General features: G+C 50.2%; 7 protein-coding genes across 7 annotated transcripts; 2 read left to right on the forward strand and 5 right to left on the reverse strand.

Annotated features, from left to right (window-relative positions):
• Window positions 1-525: 525 nt before the first annotated feature.
• CTRU02_213809 (uncharacterized protein) lies at window positions 526-2,648 on the forward strand (the record flags this gene model as incomplete). Its single annotated transcript, XM_036731067.1, has 3 exons — window positions 526-717; window positions 743-1,069; window positions 1,134-2,648. The coding sequence occupies 3 exons, from the start codon at window positions 526-528 to the stop codon at window positions 2,646-2,648; spliced, it is 2,034 nt and encodes a 677-aa protein (XP_036577152.1).
• Window positions 2,649-4,898: 2,250 nt separating this feature from the next.
• Window positions 4,899-5,387, forward strand: CTRU02_213810 (uncharacterized protein; the record flags this gene model as incomplete). The annotated part of the gene is made up of 1 exon (XM_036731068.1): window positions 4,899-5,387. The coding sequence occupies one exon, from the start codon at window positions 4,899-4,901 to the stop codon at window positions 5,385-5,387; it is 489 nt and encodes a 162-aa protein (XP_036577153.1).
• Window positions 5,388-5,870: 483 nt separating this feature from the next.
• CTRU02_213811 (kinetoplast-associated protein kap) lies at window positions 5,871-7,044 on the reverse strand (the record flags this gene model as incomplete). The annotated part of the gene is made up of 4 exons (XM_070206132.1): window positions 5,871-6,041; window positions 6,101-6,460; window positions 6,608-6,767; window positions 6,842-7,044. 4 exons carry the CDS (start codon window positions 7,042-7,044, stop codon window positions 5,871-5,873), a joined length of 894 nt encoding a protein of 297 aa, XP_070060164.1.
• Window positions 7,045-8,127: 1,083 nt separating this feature from the next.
• On the reverse strand, window positions 8,128-8,712 carry CTRU02_213812 (uncharacterized protein; the record flags this gene model as incomplete). The annotated part of the gene is made up of 1 exon (XM_036731070.1): window positions 8,128-8,712. One exon carries the CDS (start codon window positions 8,710-8,712, stop codon window positions 8,128-8,130), a length of 585 nt encoding a protein of 194 aa, XP_036577155.1.
• A 1,625-nt stretch (window positions 8,713-10,337) lies between these two features.
• Window positions 10,338-11,426, reverse strand: CTRU02_213813 (uncharacterized protein; the record flags this gene model as incomplete). Its single annotated transcript, XM_036731071.1, has 1 exon — window positions 10,338-11,426. The coding sequence occupies one exon, from the start codon at window positions 11,424-11,426 to the stop codon at window positions 10,338-10,340; it is 1,089 nt and encodes a 362-aa protein (XP_036577156.1).
• Window positions 11,427-12,633: 1,207 nt separating this feature from the next.
• CTRU02_213814 (uncharacterized protein) lies at window positions 12,634-14,187 on the reverse strand (the record flags this gene model as incomplete). The annotated part of the gene is made up of 3 exons (XM_036731072.1): window positions 12,634-12,916; window positions 12,971-13,170; window positions 13,225-14,187. The coding sequence occupies 3 exons, from the start codon at window positions 14,185-14,187 to the stop codon at window positions 12,634-12,636; spliced, it is 1,446 nt and encodes a 481-aa protein (XP_036577157.1).
• A 2,372-nt stretch (window positions 14,188-16,559) lies between these two features.
• On the reverse strand, window positions 16,560-18,173 carry CTRU02_213815 (Beta-xylosidase; the record flags this gene model as incomplete). The annotated part of the gene is made up of 1 exon (XM_036731073.1): window positions 16,560-18,173. One exon carries the CDS (start codon window positions 18,171-18,173, stop codon window positions 16,560-16,562), a length of 1,614 nt encoding a protein of 537 aa, XP_036577158.1.
• Window positions 18,174-18,654: the final 481 nt, after the last annotated feature.

Here is an 18,654-nt window from a genome sequence, read left to right on the forward strand (position 1 = left end):
GAAGCTCAGAAGTTCTGTCTCATCATCAATTGATTGAATAAAACGGCAATCTTCATGACGCTTTTAGCTGTAGACGCATAGTCTGAAATGACAGCGATAAGAAATTATGGTGATGAGATGTCAATGAAGCACAATGCCTGCGACAGTGCAAGTCCCAGGGCCTTGGTTCACTTACAGGCAGCAACAGGCCTAATCGTATAACGTGACTTCGTGCCACTTTGGCGCCTCTGTTGTAACCATGCGCGCTGCCAGGCACCTTCCTCGCTTTACCTAAACCAGCCATAAAGTGCGGTTAATCGCGCGGCAGCCTAGATTATACCCCCAATACCCCCAATCATGTATCGAGCCACATTCCCTAGGTGAGTTTGTCTCACGTGTCAGCTGCAAAGGTTACAAAATCATATCAAATTCCAACTACAAAGTCACGGAAACTTGGTCTACCAGAAGTCATGTTCAATGCTCCAGTAGTCAATCACCACACAATCTACCAACAGCCCAAGCTCAATCCTCAAACCTCCAGACAATATGTCGGAGACTTCGTTGACTGCTCGAGAGAGACTTGCCCTCCGTAGTTGGGCTAGCAAGTTTACATCTGTGACGCCGACTATCCCAAAAGCTGCCGAATGGGTGAAGGAAAGCTTTGGCAAGGTTGTTCCTGAAGCTTCCATCAGAGCTGTGCTCAAGCGCGCAGCCCCTCCTCCCGATATACAAGCTTTCGTAAGCAACAAGACTCTGGTGCTAATACGAGTTACTGATTGCTGACTGCAACACCAAGGACGATGGTGAGATCAGTAAACTCTACCGGCCAGGATTCAACCGTCGGATCGATGACTTGCCAGAAGTCAAATTCCCCAGCGCCGTACTTGATTCTAATTGGACTGCTGTCACGTTGACTTACTCGGAGCTGGCCATGATGTGGTTCATTGAGCAAATTACCAACAAGCCAGAATGGCACTTGAAGGTCTTTGACCATAATATCACCGCAAAGTGGAAGAATGAAGTCATGGCTGTTGACTGGGATGCCGTCGATCTCAAGTATGCTCGATTTGACGATGCAATGTTTGTATGGGTTCGTTCCCCTCCTCGAAATCACAGTAATGCGCATGTCATACTGACTGCTGCCACTATCGCAGTGCCTTAAGGAGCTTCAAGACAAAGCCAAGCTGTATGAAGCCACTGGCATGGTCCCGGTCATCGATGCATCTGCTGCGGTGGTCAAGTCTGATTGTGCCGTGACCGCCGATGTTAAAGACGAGTTGAAGAAAGCAGTTGCTCGCCTTGAAGATATCCCCGACGAACAAAAAGACTGGCACCCCGGAAGCAATGAAATGGTACTCGATCTAGTTCATCCATCTCTGTGGCCTCTCGCTTATGGTATCTCCCGCATTTTACCCAATGAAAGGATCTCTCTCGAGGGCACGCTTAAATCATGCGGCGGAGGAGAAGTTATCCCGAAGCCAAAGGAGAAATTGAGCAACCTATGGTCCCAAAGGTTCCAGTGGCTCCCGTGCGAAGTCGAGCTCGACGATGATAAGCCACGAATCGTAAGCTACATTAACAACCTGCACCCCCACCACCACGCCGGCCTGTACTCTGTAATTGAGAAGATCATCGCCAAAACGCTTCCGCTCTGGGATGTGGTTTACAGGTGGCCGAGCGAATTTGAGACCCAGCGCATCGAAATGAAATCCGTCGGGAGAGAATGCCTTGCGCCTGATGTGTGCAAAGACTCCTATTGTTCCCCGGACAATCGCCCGATAGAGGCTGGCGAGGAGCCTCGCCAGGAATATGATGATTACTGCGACTGGCTGGACAGCGACCAAGAACCAGACAGCGACCCAGAAGTAGACACCGAAATGATTCGAAAAGACGTGGCTTGGTTCAGAGTGACCCATCCCGTTAGGAGACCTGATGTCCCCGAGTATAAATCTGTGTGCCCACGTGCCGATGATCTCAACCTACAGAAAGGTTTCTTGGGAGACACTGAACGAATCCAAGTCATTGTTAAACTGGCAAATATACAACTCACTCCAGAAAAGCCTCGGTACGCCGGAGGGTCATGGCATATCGAGGGCCAGCTCAACGAGCACATCTGTGCTACCGCATTATACTACTACGACAATGAGAACATCACCAACAGTCGACTTGCGTTCCGGACTACAGCCGACCGGGAAGATCTGCCGATGAACCTTGGATACGAGCAATGCGACGACTACTCGATTGGCCGTACTTTCAAAATCAAACCTCAGAGGGAAACGCTCCAGGAGCTTGGAAGTGTACTTACCTGCGAGGACCGCCTCCTCACCTTCCCCAATGTCTACCAACACTGCGTTGCCCCTTTTGAGCTTGTCGACAAATCCAAGCCTGGCCACCGCAAAATCCTTGCGCTTTTCTTGGTCGACCCAGCCATCCCAATCATCAGCACCGCCAATGTGCCGCCACAACAGGAGCATTGGTGGAGGGAGGGCGTGACATACAAAAATATGCCGCCTGAGCTTGTTGACATGGTTTTCGATAACATGGATGTCCCTATTAATCTTGAAAGTGCCAAGAAGATGAGAGAGGAGGTGATGAAGGAGAGGACAGCAATTGGAGAAGCCAATATCCAAAAGACGAGGTCCGAAACTTTCAACTTTTGTGAACATTAGCCGCAGTGACAACATGAATTAAAATCAGAGGAAACGTTACATGTTATTCTCTGCAACATGAGACATGCCTGAAGGATTGAGCCGTGTAGGTCTAGGAGTCTAATTTCGTCAAGATGCCAAACCTCGGCAATGTGACTGTGGACACAAGAAAAAAGTCATCAGGTCAGGACAAACCCCCGGCCCAAAACTCATTTGCATGGGGCCATTTGTCCGTATTCAAATCCTTCTACTTGAAGGATGGCATTGGCAAATAGTCCATGTAGATGCTTAGGATCAAGGGGTAACTTGCTAGTCCTGCGAGCACCTTCCTGTCTGGTAGACATTCCCTGCCAGCAGGTTTATGCAATCAGCCGTAAATCAGCTCTCATGGTATTTGTTTTCTAACAGTCATCGCGGAAGAGAGTGCTGGTTGTGTTCGACAAGAACATCCTGTTAACCCAACAGCCCTAAGGCCAAACGTTATACTTGGTCCCTGTGGCTTGTGTGTGCCGGTGATGATGCCAGGTTTCTCTTCATATCCGTTCTTCCCCGGGCGATCCGGGATGGCATGCTAATCGAAGAGTCCTCGCATAAGCCAATTTTCTTTTTTTTTTTTTAGGCTGCGGATCGTAAACCGGCCCGCCACCCGAATCCATCTTCAGCCGAGAGCATGCCCGTCTGGGGAGGGTTCCTTGCAGGAACACAGTCTAGCCCGCTGCGATTTGTGCCTCGTTTACGCCCGGCTTTGCGGGGAGGTTGAATTCAAACAAATCATTCAGCCTAGTTTGTGGAGTTGGTGTTTGTCAGTGAGCGGCCCCCTCTCGGATGCGGTGGAATCCATTCCAGACTGCGACTTATGATGGTCCAGCGGCGGGATGCCGGGAGCTGCGGGAAGGTCTAACGAGTAAACTAGCGCTACGAATACGTGGAAGACCATGACGGGGCTTGTTTCTTCTTTTCTTTCTGGTTAGGGTTAATTGGTTGAAGCCTCCCCGGAGAAGGATTGGAGCTATGTTCTGTTACATTGGGAGCTGAAGGATTCGTCGAAAAGTGCGGCTACCATGCGTTGACAAAGTCATGCCACTCTTTCAACCATGATGAGTGTGAAGTGAAGTGGTTACATCCATTGGTTGGGAGGTTATACGAAGCGCCCCGCCTCGAGGTCCACCACAGCCCTAATGTCTGATTAAGGGGGCCTAAACGTAGATAGAGTTCTTAGCATCTGCTGATCCCAAATCATCTTCTGATTACAGGCCATTGTATGATTATGGGAGTGTTGATTTATGCATTGAGTTTTCCCAAGACATCACGAAAGGACTTGGTATCACCATAACCTAGATTGTAGTGAAGAATTTGTTTATGTCGTGTAACTCTAGGTGGCAAGGACTAATAACTATGACGAAGTCTGGTCTTGATCTAAGCAGGCCTACCATGAAAAATAGGAAATGGGAAAGCTAGGCATTGGTGATTTTGCCTTTACTTCCGAGTTGCAACGGAGGATACACGTAGTATCAGTCTAGTGATGAACATACGTATAATGCTACTGGGGAGTACATGCTGTGTGATTGCAGAAATGAATAGGCTAAACACCTTTTAGGAAGTTGCTCAAGACCTATGTCGTTGATAAGTCCCAGCCAGAACCCTGCATCGACCCATCGGTTCATTATAACTAAAGTTGAGCCCAGAGAAAATCGTAGTTTCTGTTGGCTCATGGGCGTCTAGTTCTCCCCCAAGTTGGACGATCCAAATCCTCCCAAGGACCCACCGCGCTTAAAGCTGCGGCCCAACAGTGGGCATTGACCACCACGACTTTCATTTCCCCTTAACGGACTTGGTCTCCGTGTGCAAGATGCCATTTCGGGGAAGGACAGGGGGTTCGGCTGTCTTTGTTGGTTTTGCTTCTACGGACTTGGCCTCCGCATGCTAGGCTTCCACTTAACGGAACATCGGCGAGTAACTTTGCCGATGTGTGAATTCGACGATGAGCAAGTTGCCGACGTCGATCAAGACGACAAAGTTCGAAGGATATCTGAGTATAAAGTCTGGCGATGGCGCCTTCAGGTTGACATGATGGAAAAGACATCGCATCCTCATCCTCATCCAGCTCAGATCACAACCTCGCAACATTGAAAGCAATAAACCCGTTCTTAAACGCAAGATAAAAGGTACAAAACACCCTTCACTCCAAGTCTCGTCACCAACGGGGTCTCAAAACGTGTATTCCCCGGAAACATAAAACTGACAACTCGGAATTATACAGAAACCTTCAAAATGAAGTTCGTCGCCGTCACCGCTTCCATCATCGTCCTCGCCAACCCCATTGCCGCCGGCGTGGCCCCCGCCACCGCGGCGGAAGAGTGCGGCAGTCTTGGCGTCATGACCTACACCGACGCCTCCCTCCTCGAGGGCGTCGACCTGACCCAGATCCGTACCTGCAGGGACCACCCCCTGGGCCCCGGTGCTCGCCCTTCCGCGCCCCCGGCCCAGGGTCCAGGCGGTTCCGCCGAGGCCAAGCGCGACGCCTTTGGCGAGATGCTCGTCCGCCAGGAGGGCACAGACGCCTGCTGGTACGGAGACTCGACGGGGTGCACCAACGGCTACTGCTGGAAGACCTGCGGTGACAAGGGCCGCTGGTGCTGGACTGCCTGGAACAAGGGCTGGGGCAACTGGCGCACTTGCTCCAAGAGCAGCGACTGCAAGAAGAACAGCGACGCCGAGGGTGGCGAGGGTGGATGCAAGGCTTGCGGCTGCAGCTGCTAAGGCCGCGCTTCTCTCCCCTTTGGACCTGGCTTGGACGTGACGGCCTGTTGATGAGAACCCCATGTTTTATCCTATTCTTGTATCCAGTTTTTCAAATTACAGGTTTCGCCTTTTTCTAGGTGGACCTGAGAACATAAATTCGGGGTTTGCCTGATTGTTACTGCATGATGCTCTGATCTGTGATGTACTGTTCCTAAGCCTGTGGTTTTGTAGACACATTCGGATGACTATCAGATCTTGACAGTACGTTGAATTTTGTTTGACTACAGACTGCATCTATTAATCAAAACCCATGGTAAAGGAAAGCCAACATGCTTCTAGGAGTGTTCTGCCCAAAGGAAACAATCTGCTTTACACACACTCTCTCTCTCGCGTGTTTCCTACATTCAGACCTACTATTGCTAGGTAATACAAACAGTTCAAGTAGATCAATAACCCAATATCTTGTGGTTTTCAATTCGATAACTGATTTAGCTGTGATGATTAGTAGGTCCACATGCTCATAACAATCTTCACTCCAGGCCTGATCATCTTCTCCCAATCTCTGGCCTCCACGATACCATCCTTTGTCGTCAGGTCGTACCGTCCTTCCATGACGGCCGATTTATAAATGCTGCCGTGGAAGCGAGTTGACTGCAGGATTTCTTCCATGGCCTGTGGTAAAGCGATTAGTCGCAATTCGACATTCTGGCTTCTTGGGTAGTGATACTTACTCCCCAGGTCTTGACCATATCAAATGGAAAGTGACGTTCTTTCATGACTGGATCAATCAAATGAACCATTGGGTCTTGTGGTGCTTCTAGGGCTTTAAGCTTTTCTTCCTCCTGGATTTTATGTTCCATCTGCCTCTTCTCTTCTTGCAGCCTCTTCTCTTCTTGCTGCCTCTCCTCTTCTTTCTTCTTTTGCTGCTGTCGCTGTCTGTTCTGTTCTTGTAGCTTCTGTTCTTGTAGCTTCTGTTCTTGTAGCTTCTGTTCTTGTAGCTTCTGTTCTTGTAGCTTCTGTTCTTGTAGCTTCTGTTCTTGTAGCTTCTGTTCTTGTAGCTTCTGTTCTTGTAGCTTCTGTTCTTGCAGCTCCTGTTTTACCTGTTTGTTATTCTGGCGGGATGTAGGTCCATCTGCTGCTTGACAATTCGATAGTAGTCGAGGATTGGAGTTCATCTTCAGTTGTCGACGCTGGTGTTTCTTCGGCACTTTCTGAGTCCCACAAGGGACCTTTCTTACGAGGATCGGTCGTGTCACGGGCTCTATGGGTCTGTATATGATACTGGTGAATTGTTCGGTCAATCTTGCCAACACTTTATCCGCAATCGCGTCACTATTGGCCTCTAAAGCGTTCCCTTCCGAAATTTGCTTGACGCTGTGATTTGCGTTAACGTTGCGTCTATCTCACATATTGGTTGATAGCAGTCGCGGAAGAAAACCGTGACATAGCTGGGGTCTTGTTTGCAGCCCTACCTTGAGTGCATAGACAAGTTGATCCCGAGAGATATGCTCTGCGTGTATTTGTAAACAACATTTTCTTCCGTCGCGATTTTATCGAGCAGCTCTTGACACTGCTCCTTGTTCTTGATGGCCCATGCCAGGCGGTCGGACCAACTTTCTTCATCAAGCGTGGCGAGCTCTTTAATTTTGTCAAAAGTTCGCTCGATTCGCCGCATTGATGACTTGATTTTTCTCAACTGATGTCGGCGGATGACCTCCCGGCTACTTCGTAATGTAGAGTCCAGGTCGCGAAGACGGGAAGATATCCTTTTGATTCTTCGCGCGATTTGCGATACTTCCTTTGGCGCATCGCGAGTGTTCTTCACGACATTGTAGATATCTCTCGAGAGTGAGTATCCGCACTGGGAAACAGTTATCACCCCTAAGGCGATGGAGAAGGGATCCATAGCAACTCCGGGTGTCTTGTAATGCTGAAATCTGAGCCGTATGGCGTCAGGATGGCCAGCAGGCCACAGGAGAAATGACCAAATCATTTATAATTTCCCACATAAATCGAGCAAAGGCAGAAGAATACGCCTGCAAAAGAGCCTGCAGACTTGTGCATGCGTTACTGCTTGCGTGTTAGGTTGAGGGCCAATGGTGAACGACGACGTGGAGGCGCAGATCGACGCCTGCATTATTGACAGTTACGCGAATAACTTCCCCATTCAAACCGCGAGGAGGCCAATTATTTATATTTTTCTCATGAAGGCCGGGAAAATGTTCGAATGTAGGTAGAGTCAGGCTGAATGAAGTACAGACAGTGTGGCTTCGTACCTACATGGCATTCTCAATGTAACCACCTATTTGTTTTTCCAGGATTAAAATCAGTTGGGCAATGCGGTCGTACTTAGCAATACGACATGTGTTTTCTGCTTAAAGTGAATCGTGGTCCAGGGAAACCAAAAGTCATACATACGTCTGGAGAAATCGTCATCTGCAGATACGTCTATATATTGTGGTAGGTATGACAAACACAGGGGCTTTTTGACCGGTTGTTTATGCTCCGTTGTTTGAGTAATTAGTTTTCAGCGGGAAGCATATAGTTAACGGGACCCAGTAACACATGTATTTACCCAAGAGCTCTTGGTGGCAAGATATTCACACTGACTGGCTGTTTTTGGGAGTCTGTGAGAATCTGCGACGTCCTCTGAATGATTCCGATTTCGATTTGTATCTATATTGAATGTATACTTCCAAAATATAGCGTGATATATACATATCCGGATCAACGTATGATTCTATGCATCTTTAATACCCTATGCACCCTGTACTACGTTTCTGGAGCGGCCTAGAGAAAGATATACCCGCTGCCTCTCGTTCTGCGGGCTTTTAACCTCGGGATACTCTTTATTGATAGCTACTGCTTCCGCATAGCTCGATACCTGCTGGCCTGGGACGCGAGTGTCTGTCACCCCAAAATCACCTATCCGGCGCGTCGTTCGAGCCCAGGCATCTTCTGTACAGCTATCCGCCAGCAGGCACAAGTTTTCACCCTTTGTGCGCCCGCCGGCCATAGCCTGCAAGTCCGCCCATTCCTTGCTGCTCCTATGAACTTTTGAAACCAAAAATCGGCGCCCGTCGTGTTCGAATTCCTCGGTGAAGTTGGGAGAACGGCAGATGCGCCGCATACGCCGCCGACGCGCCTGGTATAGACCCTCCCTCTCCCGCGGCAGCTCCGTGACGGGCACAAAAGCCTGCGCCTCGAAACGTCTACCGTACGCATCGGTAACGACATAGACGTCGAGATAGTCGTCGCTAACTTTGTGGCTCTGTATCTGGTACTTTTCGCCCACCAAGTTCTCGATATGATTTGAGGGCCTCGGATGTCGATGCCCTTCCATTCTTTGGATGCGTTGACACGCAGGCGTGTTACTGCCTTGTAAGTGTTTGAATGCCCGCTTCCGCTCTACAGCTGAAAGTTAATACTGCGTATTTCTATCATTCTTTGATTAAACTGGTAACCGAAAAACGGCAGACCTTGATTTGGATTTGATTGCAAGTTATATCGGTAAAGTTTAGTTGGGTACGGTCAGTATGCGCATAGATTTTCTATATGTTGTTGGAAAAATGACGCTCATGACAAAGAAGAACCACCACTTGGTATATAATCAAGGCCTATGAGGCGAAAATGACTTCGCGAGGTGTTACAGTTACAACAGAGGTTGGCCGGCCTCATCGTGTTAGTAGGTACTAAGATCAAATGACCCCCCCTGGTAGCAGACTTCGCCGTGCACAAGAAGGGCCTGGAAGGGATGGAAACAATGTGAGTGGTATTCTCGTAGGTGGCTAACAATATTCACTGACCAATGATCAGACTATGTTAGTCCAGTTTTAGAAAGTGAGGCACATTTGGATCTCGAGGTCGCCTCCATTGTTAACAGATTTCAGGGTCTTCCCTGACAAATTGAGAATGATGCCAGGCAGCAGCGCACTCTCGATGGCGGACAGAGGAGAAACATGTAAGGCGTAGATATCAAGCTATGCCAAATTGGACACCGACGATTCGTCACGCGAGAGAATCCAAGGCAGCAAGCATGCCTTGTGAATCTTTGAAAAATGCAGTGCACAGAGAGAGCCGTCAATCATGACTGAGAGGCTAGGGATGCGTCATACCCGTCTAAGAAATGGCCCTCAAGAGGGGTTTACAGAACCAATGAATGGTCGCTTTCTCACCGAAAATTAGGCAGAAATGGGCCTCACTCAGCTCCGCCAGCTTTCACGCTCTGAAAAGCGAGACCAATGTTCTGGGCCTAGATCGGGCAAGTGAAGGGCATTGTTAGCCTGATTTAGAAATGTAACCAACAAATGATGGACTGCGGCTAGGCATTATTGTTCTGATGATTTTTTTTTCGGTATCTCATCGTTAGAAGTGGAATTGGATAAATCGCAGGATATAAAGATGTAAATCAGGTTGGCATATTAAGAGCTGCAGTTTTTACATTGATTTTCCTTAAATATGCCATCTCATTCACCTACTGATGGATTCTCCCCTTCTTCAGTTTTTCTACCCTTAACGATGCAACAGACTTACTTCTGTTTTTCCTCAGAGGCCTGTACAGCTTTCTTCAGTGTAATTCGTCGCGTTGTCGCTTAAAGTACCTTGCAGGAGGCCTCCTAATTCGGCGTTACAGTGGCTCCTTATTGAAAAAATAGCATGCAGTCTCACTATTCTACTTAATAATCATTCTTGGAACATGTCGAAAATGAAGGAGTTTGCGGCGCAAGAAATCATTAATAAATTGCCTAGCTATACGGTTCTCTACCCGAAAGACTAACCAAACGGGAAGCTCAAGACCCGTGTGTCGTTAACTTCTTGGACCATTTAATGTAATGAAAAAAATCAAAGCAGTGGTCGTCACACTAGAACCATGAACAATCCAGAAATGCACCAATTTCCCAAGATTATGCTCGTGGCTAAGAGATTCAGGGCTACACGATAGGGCCGGCTTTGGTGGATTCGAAAAGTTCAGTTTAGAACATTTCGGGTGCTGTTCGGGGGCCGTCCGGGTTGCCCTCTCCCGCAGGTTTCGACGTGTGCCAAATGATCTTCGTAATTGTCAAAGGGTACCTGGCAGATGCAAGTAAACCAAAGGCTAGGATCGCGTCTCTTCTTGCAAGTCGTTTTCAGGTGCCGGATGTAGTTGTACTTGCGCGTAGCCTGGTATGAGCACTTGCACACATACTGAGGGTCGTGAGATTCACGGTGAACCTCTTGCCGATGTCGCCGCATCTGTCTTGAGTTGCCGAAAGGTCGACCACACATCTCGCAGGCCGTAGAAGAGCTGTCCGTATGGCCACTGCGGGTGCTGACGCCATCCCAGGTCGAGGGCCCGGGAGAACCCAGGTAAGACAGCGCATCAGCCTGGCTGCGTGTGGCAGTACTGCTGGGTAATGTGTGACCGTATACATTCGTGACCCCGCCGAAATTAGGGGCGTAAGGCACCGCCGTAGCAGCTACGGGATCCCAAGATGAGTTGTCTCGGTATGGTAGGTTGACATTCACCTGCGCCAATGCGACTCGAGGGTCCGACGTGGGCTGGTGGAACTGAAGCGGCGAAGGCGACTGAGGTGGAAACGCTGTGGGAGCGGCGGAATTGACCCCTCCCTGGTCAAGTTCAATATCGGGGGAATAGGCGCCGTTCGCCAGAGCGGTATCCTGATCGAAGTTGGTGAGGGTGAGATGATGACGGTCACCAAATTCGTACGGATATCCCGCACTGTCCCCGTATTCTCCGTAGCTCTCCGTGCCGTAGAAAGGGCAAGGCGGTGCGGTCACATCGTCCAAAGCCGAGTCGATATTGTAGTTTTCGACGTATTCATCGCCGGTGGTCTCGTTATTCCCACCATAATCGTGACCGGTGGTCTCGTAATTCCCACCATATTCGTGGCCGGTGGTCTCGTAATTCGCACCATATTCGTGGCCGGTGGCCTCGTAATTCCCACCATAGTTGTGACTGGTGGTCTCGTAATTTCGGCCGTAGTCGTGGTCGATGGTCTCGTGGTCTCCGACGTAGTCGTCGCCAGCGGGCTCGTTAAAGCGCAACTGATGGTCCATGTTCGATGTGGGCTTCACCCAGGCGATGGGATAGAAGGTGGCGGTTGGTTCAGGAATGGCAAACTGAGACGACTGTCACAGTGATTAGCAATCCCGTTTACCAGCCCAAATTTGACGACTTCGCTGCAGACGAAAGGGCGACTTACCGATCAGGCTGAGCTTTAGGGTGGAAATCAGGCGAGGCGAAGACGCAAATGGATCCGGGCCAGCAATGCTGAGAGCGCTGCATGGTATGAATTAACGACAGGCTAGGTTTTAAAAAGGCCGTTCGAGAAATCGGAGCTTTGCCAAACGTTTTTAATCATGGACACATTGAAGTCGGGGGGGCGTGAGGCGCTTTTGAGGTCCATTTTGATGGTTTGGAAGGTGACTAGCGTCACTTGTTACGGTGCCAGCCAGGGGGCACGAATCTGCCCAGACTAAGGTAGTTGTGTCTGCCCGAGGGACATTTTGCTCGGCTTAGGTATCTAGCAAGGCGAGCGACGCGTGTGGTGCGGTTCGTAGGAATGTGTACAGCAGCAGACGAACCTCGGAAACCACAGACCTTTAGTGCTTTTACCCCGAAGAGCGGATCTAGCTGTGAGAAACGGGCCTGGTTCGAACCATCCTGGGCCGGCGTTCATCTTGCGTGTACCTCTTAATCTTGGAAGGGCAAGCGAGATCCTGTGGGGGCACCCCATTGTGGTGGGATTGCTATCATACCAAGTAGTCTTAGTAGAAGCGGCACAGCTGTATGTTCGTTTAGTATGATACGTCACTGGGGGGAACGGTACTTTGGTGTGGAGGGTGGGGCGGTTCAAACGGGTTTAAGGCGTAGAGGGCCTAACGGCTCCGCGCCGTCCCGTACGGACTTTGCGGACCACAGTCCCGGCAATGGTTTCGGCTCCGGATCGCTTGAGGCTCCGGCGGCCCACATCTGTTGGTAAGATGCTGCAACGGTCAATGTTTGTTGCAGCAAACCGAAGCGAAACCTAAATACGCTCGTGTGGCTTACCGTCTTCACATCGAACCTCTCCGACATGGCCACCTCTCAACGAAAACATGTGTTGAGGCAGTTAAAGCGTCATCATCAACGTTATCATCAATCCGACTGTTAAACTCAAAATCAAAGTTTACTCAGGCATGTTATAGTAGCCTAGCCCTTGACGTATCTCATTTTTCGTATATCGTACAAGTACTCGCCATGTTAGAGGAAGTCACAGGATTCTTAAAGTCCAAGAAGGCCACCTCCTTTACCACCCCCACCAAGTAGTCCACCACCTCCATCTTTACCACCACCTCCAAGAACACCTCCCAACAGGCCACCACCTCCTTCACCTCCTCCTCCAAGAAGCCCACCACCGCCATCTTTACCGCCACCGCCCAAGACTCCGCCGAGCAGGCCGCCATCTCCACCTCCGCCGAGGAGTCCACCACCGCCGCCTTCCTTGCCTCCTTTACCTCCTTGGCCTCCAAGACCACCAAGGACGCCACCAAGAAGACCACCAACACTAAAGGGACAGTTAGAATCTTGCTTTATAATCATCGGGGCGGTTTTTACTTACCCATCTCCAACGCCGCCAACGACATCACCAACGCCGCCGAGGACATCTCCCTGGCCAACCTTACCAACACCCTTACCCAAGCCTCCAGTGATACCGGTAACGGCATCGCCAGCACCCTTGCCAACACCGCCTACCACACCACCAAGAGGTCCGCCTACTGTGTCTCCGAGGCCACCAACAGTGCCGCCAACGGTGTCGCCCTGGCGAAGTGTTAGTATGGTACTAAAACTTATCATACGAGAGAGTAAACTTACCAATCCCTTGCCGACACCACCCACCGTATCGCCAACGCCCTTGGTGGCACCACCGACAGTACCCAAGACATCACCCTTTCCAAGCGCCCCAGTTGTGTCACCCAGGGTCTTGCCGAGTCCGCCGGTAGCAGCTCCAAGGGTGTTCGACACACCATTCGTGGCGCCTCCGACAGTCTTGCCGAGGCCATCAACTCCAACGGTTTTGCCAACTCCATCAGCAACTCCGCCAACAGTCTTACCAGCTCCGTTGACAACACCACCGACGGTCTTGCCGGCGCCGTCGACGACGCCTCCGGCAGTCTTGCCAACTCCGCCAACGGTTCTGCCGGCCGTATCGGTAACTCCTCCCACGGCCTTGCCCACTCCTCCCACAGTCCTGCCGACACCGTCGGTGACTTGGCCAAGGCCTCCCTTTTGTCCCGTACGTCCCAGCTGCTTCTTGGCTTCGATCTCGTGCGTCGGAACCAAAGCATTGGGGTGGTAAGTCTTCTTCTTGGGGGTCTCGGACTGTGTACGCTTGCCCTCGAGCTCTTCTGTGGGTACGAGGGCGTTGGGGTGATACGTCTTCTTCTTGGGTGCCTGGGCAGGTGCCGGGCTTTGGTACTCCCGGAGAGGTCTGGGAGCCGGAATGCCGACTGGCTGAGCAGGCTTCTGAACGGCAGGAGCGCTGGTCTTGGGGGCCGTGGCAGGGGTCCTGGCCGCAGCCTTTGCCGGCTCGGCGGTACGTTGAGGGTTGAGAGAGGGTGCCGGGGCCGGCTTAGGTCTGTTTGCCGCAGCCTTTCTGTCTTGGATTCTCTTGAGAATATCGGCACCGGTAGTCGGCGTTGTGTTGTGAACGGTGCGCTTGGTCGACTTCCTGGACCTTGACTTCATAGCACTCGAAGACGTCTGGTGTGGGTGTGTGGAGGTTGATGTCGATGGTTTGGTTGTTGGCTTAGACGCGGGAGCTGATGAAGCGTTCATGTTTGCTGCCTTCCTCTCTTGAATTCTCTTGATGATATCTGCACCAGTCGTCGAAGTGTTGTTGTGAATGGTGCGCTTTGTTGATTTTCTAGCCTTGTCGGCGCTGGAAGTAGTCGGTTTCGATGCTGATAGCTTCTTCTCTGCAGACGTGGATTTATCTTTGGCAGCCTCTGCGGCAGCAGCCTTGGCCTTTCGGGCTGCTCTAGCTTTACGAGCCTCGGCAACGGCTACGGCCGACCTGGGGTTACCCAACGCATTGGGGGTCAGGGCTGAGACGCGTCAAGTTAGCAATCGAATGATTGGAGAAACATCGAATTAGAACAAGAAGAAGAAGAATAAGAACCTACATTGCAGAGGTTCACTCTGCTTCTTTACTGTGGTAGACATGATGAACTATACTAATAGCTCTTCACTTTGAAATGATCTGAAAACGTTTCAATTCTCGTATGAAAGCACACTGGATGAATAATAAAAGAGACTGAGTGAGTTAGTTTTTTAAAACTTTCGAATTTGTAAATGTCAGTTTACTATCTAAGGTGTGGCTCGGTATTCTATATGTCTGGTCTCTGTGGCGGTTGTCGCTGGTGACGTAGGATAACTGATGTTGTGAGGAGGTTGAGGAGATGGTGTGAGCTGACGTGCGTTTGTGACCGGTGACGTCGAGTCTCGGGATTGTACCGGGGTTTGATAGGCCTAGGCTCTACTAGTCCCAACGCACAATCATGCAAGACGCCAATCGACGTTTACCGAGCAGACCGCGTGGAGCCAATCGACCTCACACACACACGCCACAGTTACGAGGGTGCGAGGTTTGCCTGCACAGCCGACGCTCAGTGAGGGGAGAGCCACATATCCAATTCGCTCTCTCGATCCTTCCCCCTAGCCACCTCCAAAACAGATGATCCCTGATCATGACATATTTCGGCTGGATTGTTCTCACTTTGAAGCGTCTTTCATCATGTTTTATTGGACGGAGGGCGCACGGAGGTGCGGGGGGAGTGTGCCATCACCGATCGTTCAGAGGTCAAGTAGTGTGTTTTCTCTCCAATCATAATTTGTTCGCTGTGGAAGATTTGGGGCCAAAAATCGGATCTTTCGATGGGTCTCCTGCATCGAAGATGTCTAGGCGCCGGCTGTTCGGACGATACTATCTTACGCGGACAAGGGTTTGCTGTTTAGGTATTTCATCATTGAGTGTCACCTTCGAATGGCTCAAGAAGAAATTCCTAAACTCTTTCAGCACAGAAGAGATTATCAACACTTGATTCATTGTCCTATCTCAATCGAGAATAAAGAAGCTGGGAGAAAAAAAGGAAAACTATATAAACCTAGGAAAATGAAATAAATTTTAAGTTCCCAGTGGTAACCTAAGTCCCTTCAGTAAACTCGACACTTTGCGACAAAATAACTTCATAGACCAGAACTTTCTGGCAAAACAACTGAAAAGAGTTCATTTCTCAAACTAAGATGCTGTATTCCTTTTATTTATCCTTTTCCCCTATTCGTATGATAGGTATGATGGGCAATAGCTTTGCTGTATTGATCGATGTTCTCCACCCCTCAACGACGTCGTGTGCCGCCTAGGTGGATTTAGCCTTAGTGGCATGATGATCCCGAAAGAAAGTGGGTAAAATCTGTTCGTCCTTCACAGTTCTGTTGGTGCACCTAACTTATAACTCTTGTGTACCCAACCGACGTCAAGTTACTATTGCAGTGTAACTTGGGTACCTTAATCTTAGAAGATTGATTCAGCTAGGTAATATGGTGTAGTAAAATGAGTCTTTACCGCCCTGTTTGGATGAAACTTCTGTCTTATATGACCGAGTGGCTTCAAGACCACCCTGTTTATCCTGACCTAGTCATGTCGATGAAAATAAACAAAAGTTATTTCTGTCTTGGAGCACCAAGGCATTACCTTGCTCGTGGATTGGTGGCACAGCTGGTTGGTTCTAAGCCACCTTATCCTGGTATCCAGCCTTATATAACTAGGTAGCCTGCACTAAGTTGTTCACCGACTGGCTGAGCTTCCATGCACGAGCGTCTCGAACAGAGTGGCAGCGACGGGCATCTGGATAATATCTTCAAAGCAGGCATGTATATATGACCATCTGCACCCTGCGTCAGATGAACGCATATTATGACTTTTGAGGCAATAATAGCTCTCTTGAACATCTTCCCCACTTCGAGGCTTATGAGCTGTCATGAAGCATTGGAAGCTCAAGCAGCGATGTACAAAACTAGAACCCAAGCCTTGAAACACCAACGCTGATCAGGTTGGAAAACTCTGCAAAATTTGTTGATTATTTCATTTATTCTCATAATGCCATAATTTTAACCTAAGTAATTATATCTTCAGATATATCATTCACGATTTATATCTCGTAACGGTCGCTTTCATCGTGGACGGGGCGGTACGTGAAGTAATCAAATGTAGCCTCTCTCGCTGTGCCGTTGCAATCCGAAGCCGCAACGCCAACGAAGGCACCAGTAAAGCTGCCGTGCGCCTGGTGGCCGCCACACTCATCCGAGATGATAGTGGCGTCATACACTGGGCCAACCTTTTTCAGCTCTTCGCCTTCAAGAGCATAGTAAAACTGCAGTGCTGGTCCGCGGATTTTGAGAGCGAGCTTCACCTTGCCGGAATCAGGCAAGGGAACAGGGTCAACGAAAGGCCAGCTGAGGTTGCCCTCAGGCCACGACGCTTCGGAGCTCTGAATAAGCAACTCCCGCTTGCCGTCCGAGTGTGCTGTGACAGTCAAATAGAAGAAGTTGTAACGGCAGTAGTAGGCAGTCAGACCGGCAAACTCGCGCTCGTCGGTGGGAGCAAAGTCAACAGTCGTCTCGGCATCGTAGGAGAAGTGAGTTTGCCGCCGGGCGACAAGAGCTTGCTCGAACCAGGAGCCGACTGACTCTCTCCCAATCAACGTGAGTTTGCCGCCTTCCGTCTTGAAAATGCGTTCCGGCTCTGGCGTTCTCAGCCATTGGAAATCTTGAGGAAGGCCATTCTCAAAGGTGTACTTCTTCTCGGCCCAGTATTCGGTATCATCCCGAGTTCCCGGTACCTCGACGTGCAACGAGGGCACGGGCCCATTCTTGACGTACAGCCAGTCATCGTCTCCCCAGTATGCCTCCTGCAAAGCGGTCTCACGACCGAGGACACATCTTCGTTTTTGTGTAGTTGGGCGACCGGTCAGATGGACCATGTACGTCTTCCCATCGGGGGTATCGACAACGTCGCCGTGGCCTGCACGCTGGAGAGCAGCGAAGGGCGCATCCTTGGACGTGATGATGTACTTCTGCGGGTGAAGCTCATAAGGGCCCCAGATATCGCGTGAGCGGGCGAGCGTGCATGCGTGCTCGTAGGCGGTGCCGCCCTCGGCAGTCAAGAGGTAATACCATCCGTTTCTCTTATAAAGATGAGGACCCTCAACCAAAGCCAGCTCAGTACCGCGGAAAATGTTCTTTTTTGGACCAACGAGCTTTCCGATTTTCGGGTCGAATTCCTGCAACACGATGCCAGTAAAAGCATGAGGGCGACGGCGGTGGTCCCACATCATGTTGACAAACCATTTCCGCCCATCATCGTCGTGAAAGAGAGAAGGATCGAAGCCGGAGGAGTTGATGTAATACGGGTCGGACCAGGGTCCCTCGATAGAGGGCGCATGAACGATGTAGTTATGGGTGTCTTTGTAAGAGCCGTCCTTGCGCTTGACGTCGGTGTAGACGAGCCAGAACTTCTCCCCGTCGTGGGTGAGGCAGGGAGCCCAAACGCCGCAGCTATCTGGGTCACCGCGCATATCGAGATGAGACTTGCGATTCAGGGGACGGGTGACAAGAGTCCAGTTTGCCAGGTCCTTGGAGTGATGGATTTGCACACCAGGAAACCATTCAAAGGTCGATGTAGCGATGTAGTAGTCGTCTCCAACTCTCACGATCGACGGGTCCGGGTTGAACCCGGGGAGAATGGGGTTTCGTACGGTGGGCATTTTGGCGGTGATGGAGACTTTGCTGTCCAAGAGAGGTTTCAAAGACAGGCAAACGGTCGTGAACATGAGATGAAGGAGACAGAGTTCATCATTTTATCACGCTATAGTTTCTGTGCTAGAGTCTGAGGAGAGTTGAGGTGGATCAACTTCCCACCTCCACATGTTGCATTTAGCCGGCTTCGGATGATTCGTGAGAATGTCCCCCCGAGAGCCTCCACAGGGCAATGGACTTGGAATTTACCCCACATGAATTGAGGGGAAGTTGGAGAAGTCAATGTTTTGACCCCCACGTGTAGTGTGTCTAAACATGCTGGTGCGGGCAGTTTCTTGAATTCACTTTGTGGTTTCACTCATGTCACCAACCCAAGTTTCAAACGTTCATGTGCCACAAATGCAAATAGAGTATCAGATCTTACCATGACCGTCTAAATAGTATGGAAACCGCGGTTTGAAGAAAAGAAAAAAGGGTTTTATTTTGCTA

The sequence above is a fragment of the Colletotrichum truncatum genome, assembly GCF_014235925.2.
Source record: "Colletotrichum truncatum strain CMES1059 chromosome Unknown Contig_0010, whole genome shotgun sequence".
NCBI classification, from domain to species: domain Eukaryota; kingdom Fungi; phylum Ascomycota; class Sordariomycetes; order Glomerellales; family Glomerellaceae; genus Colletotrichum; species Colletotrichum truncatum.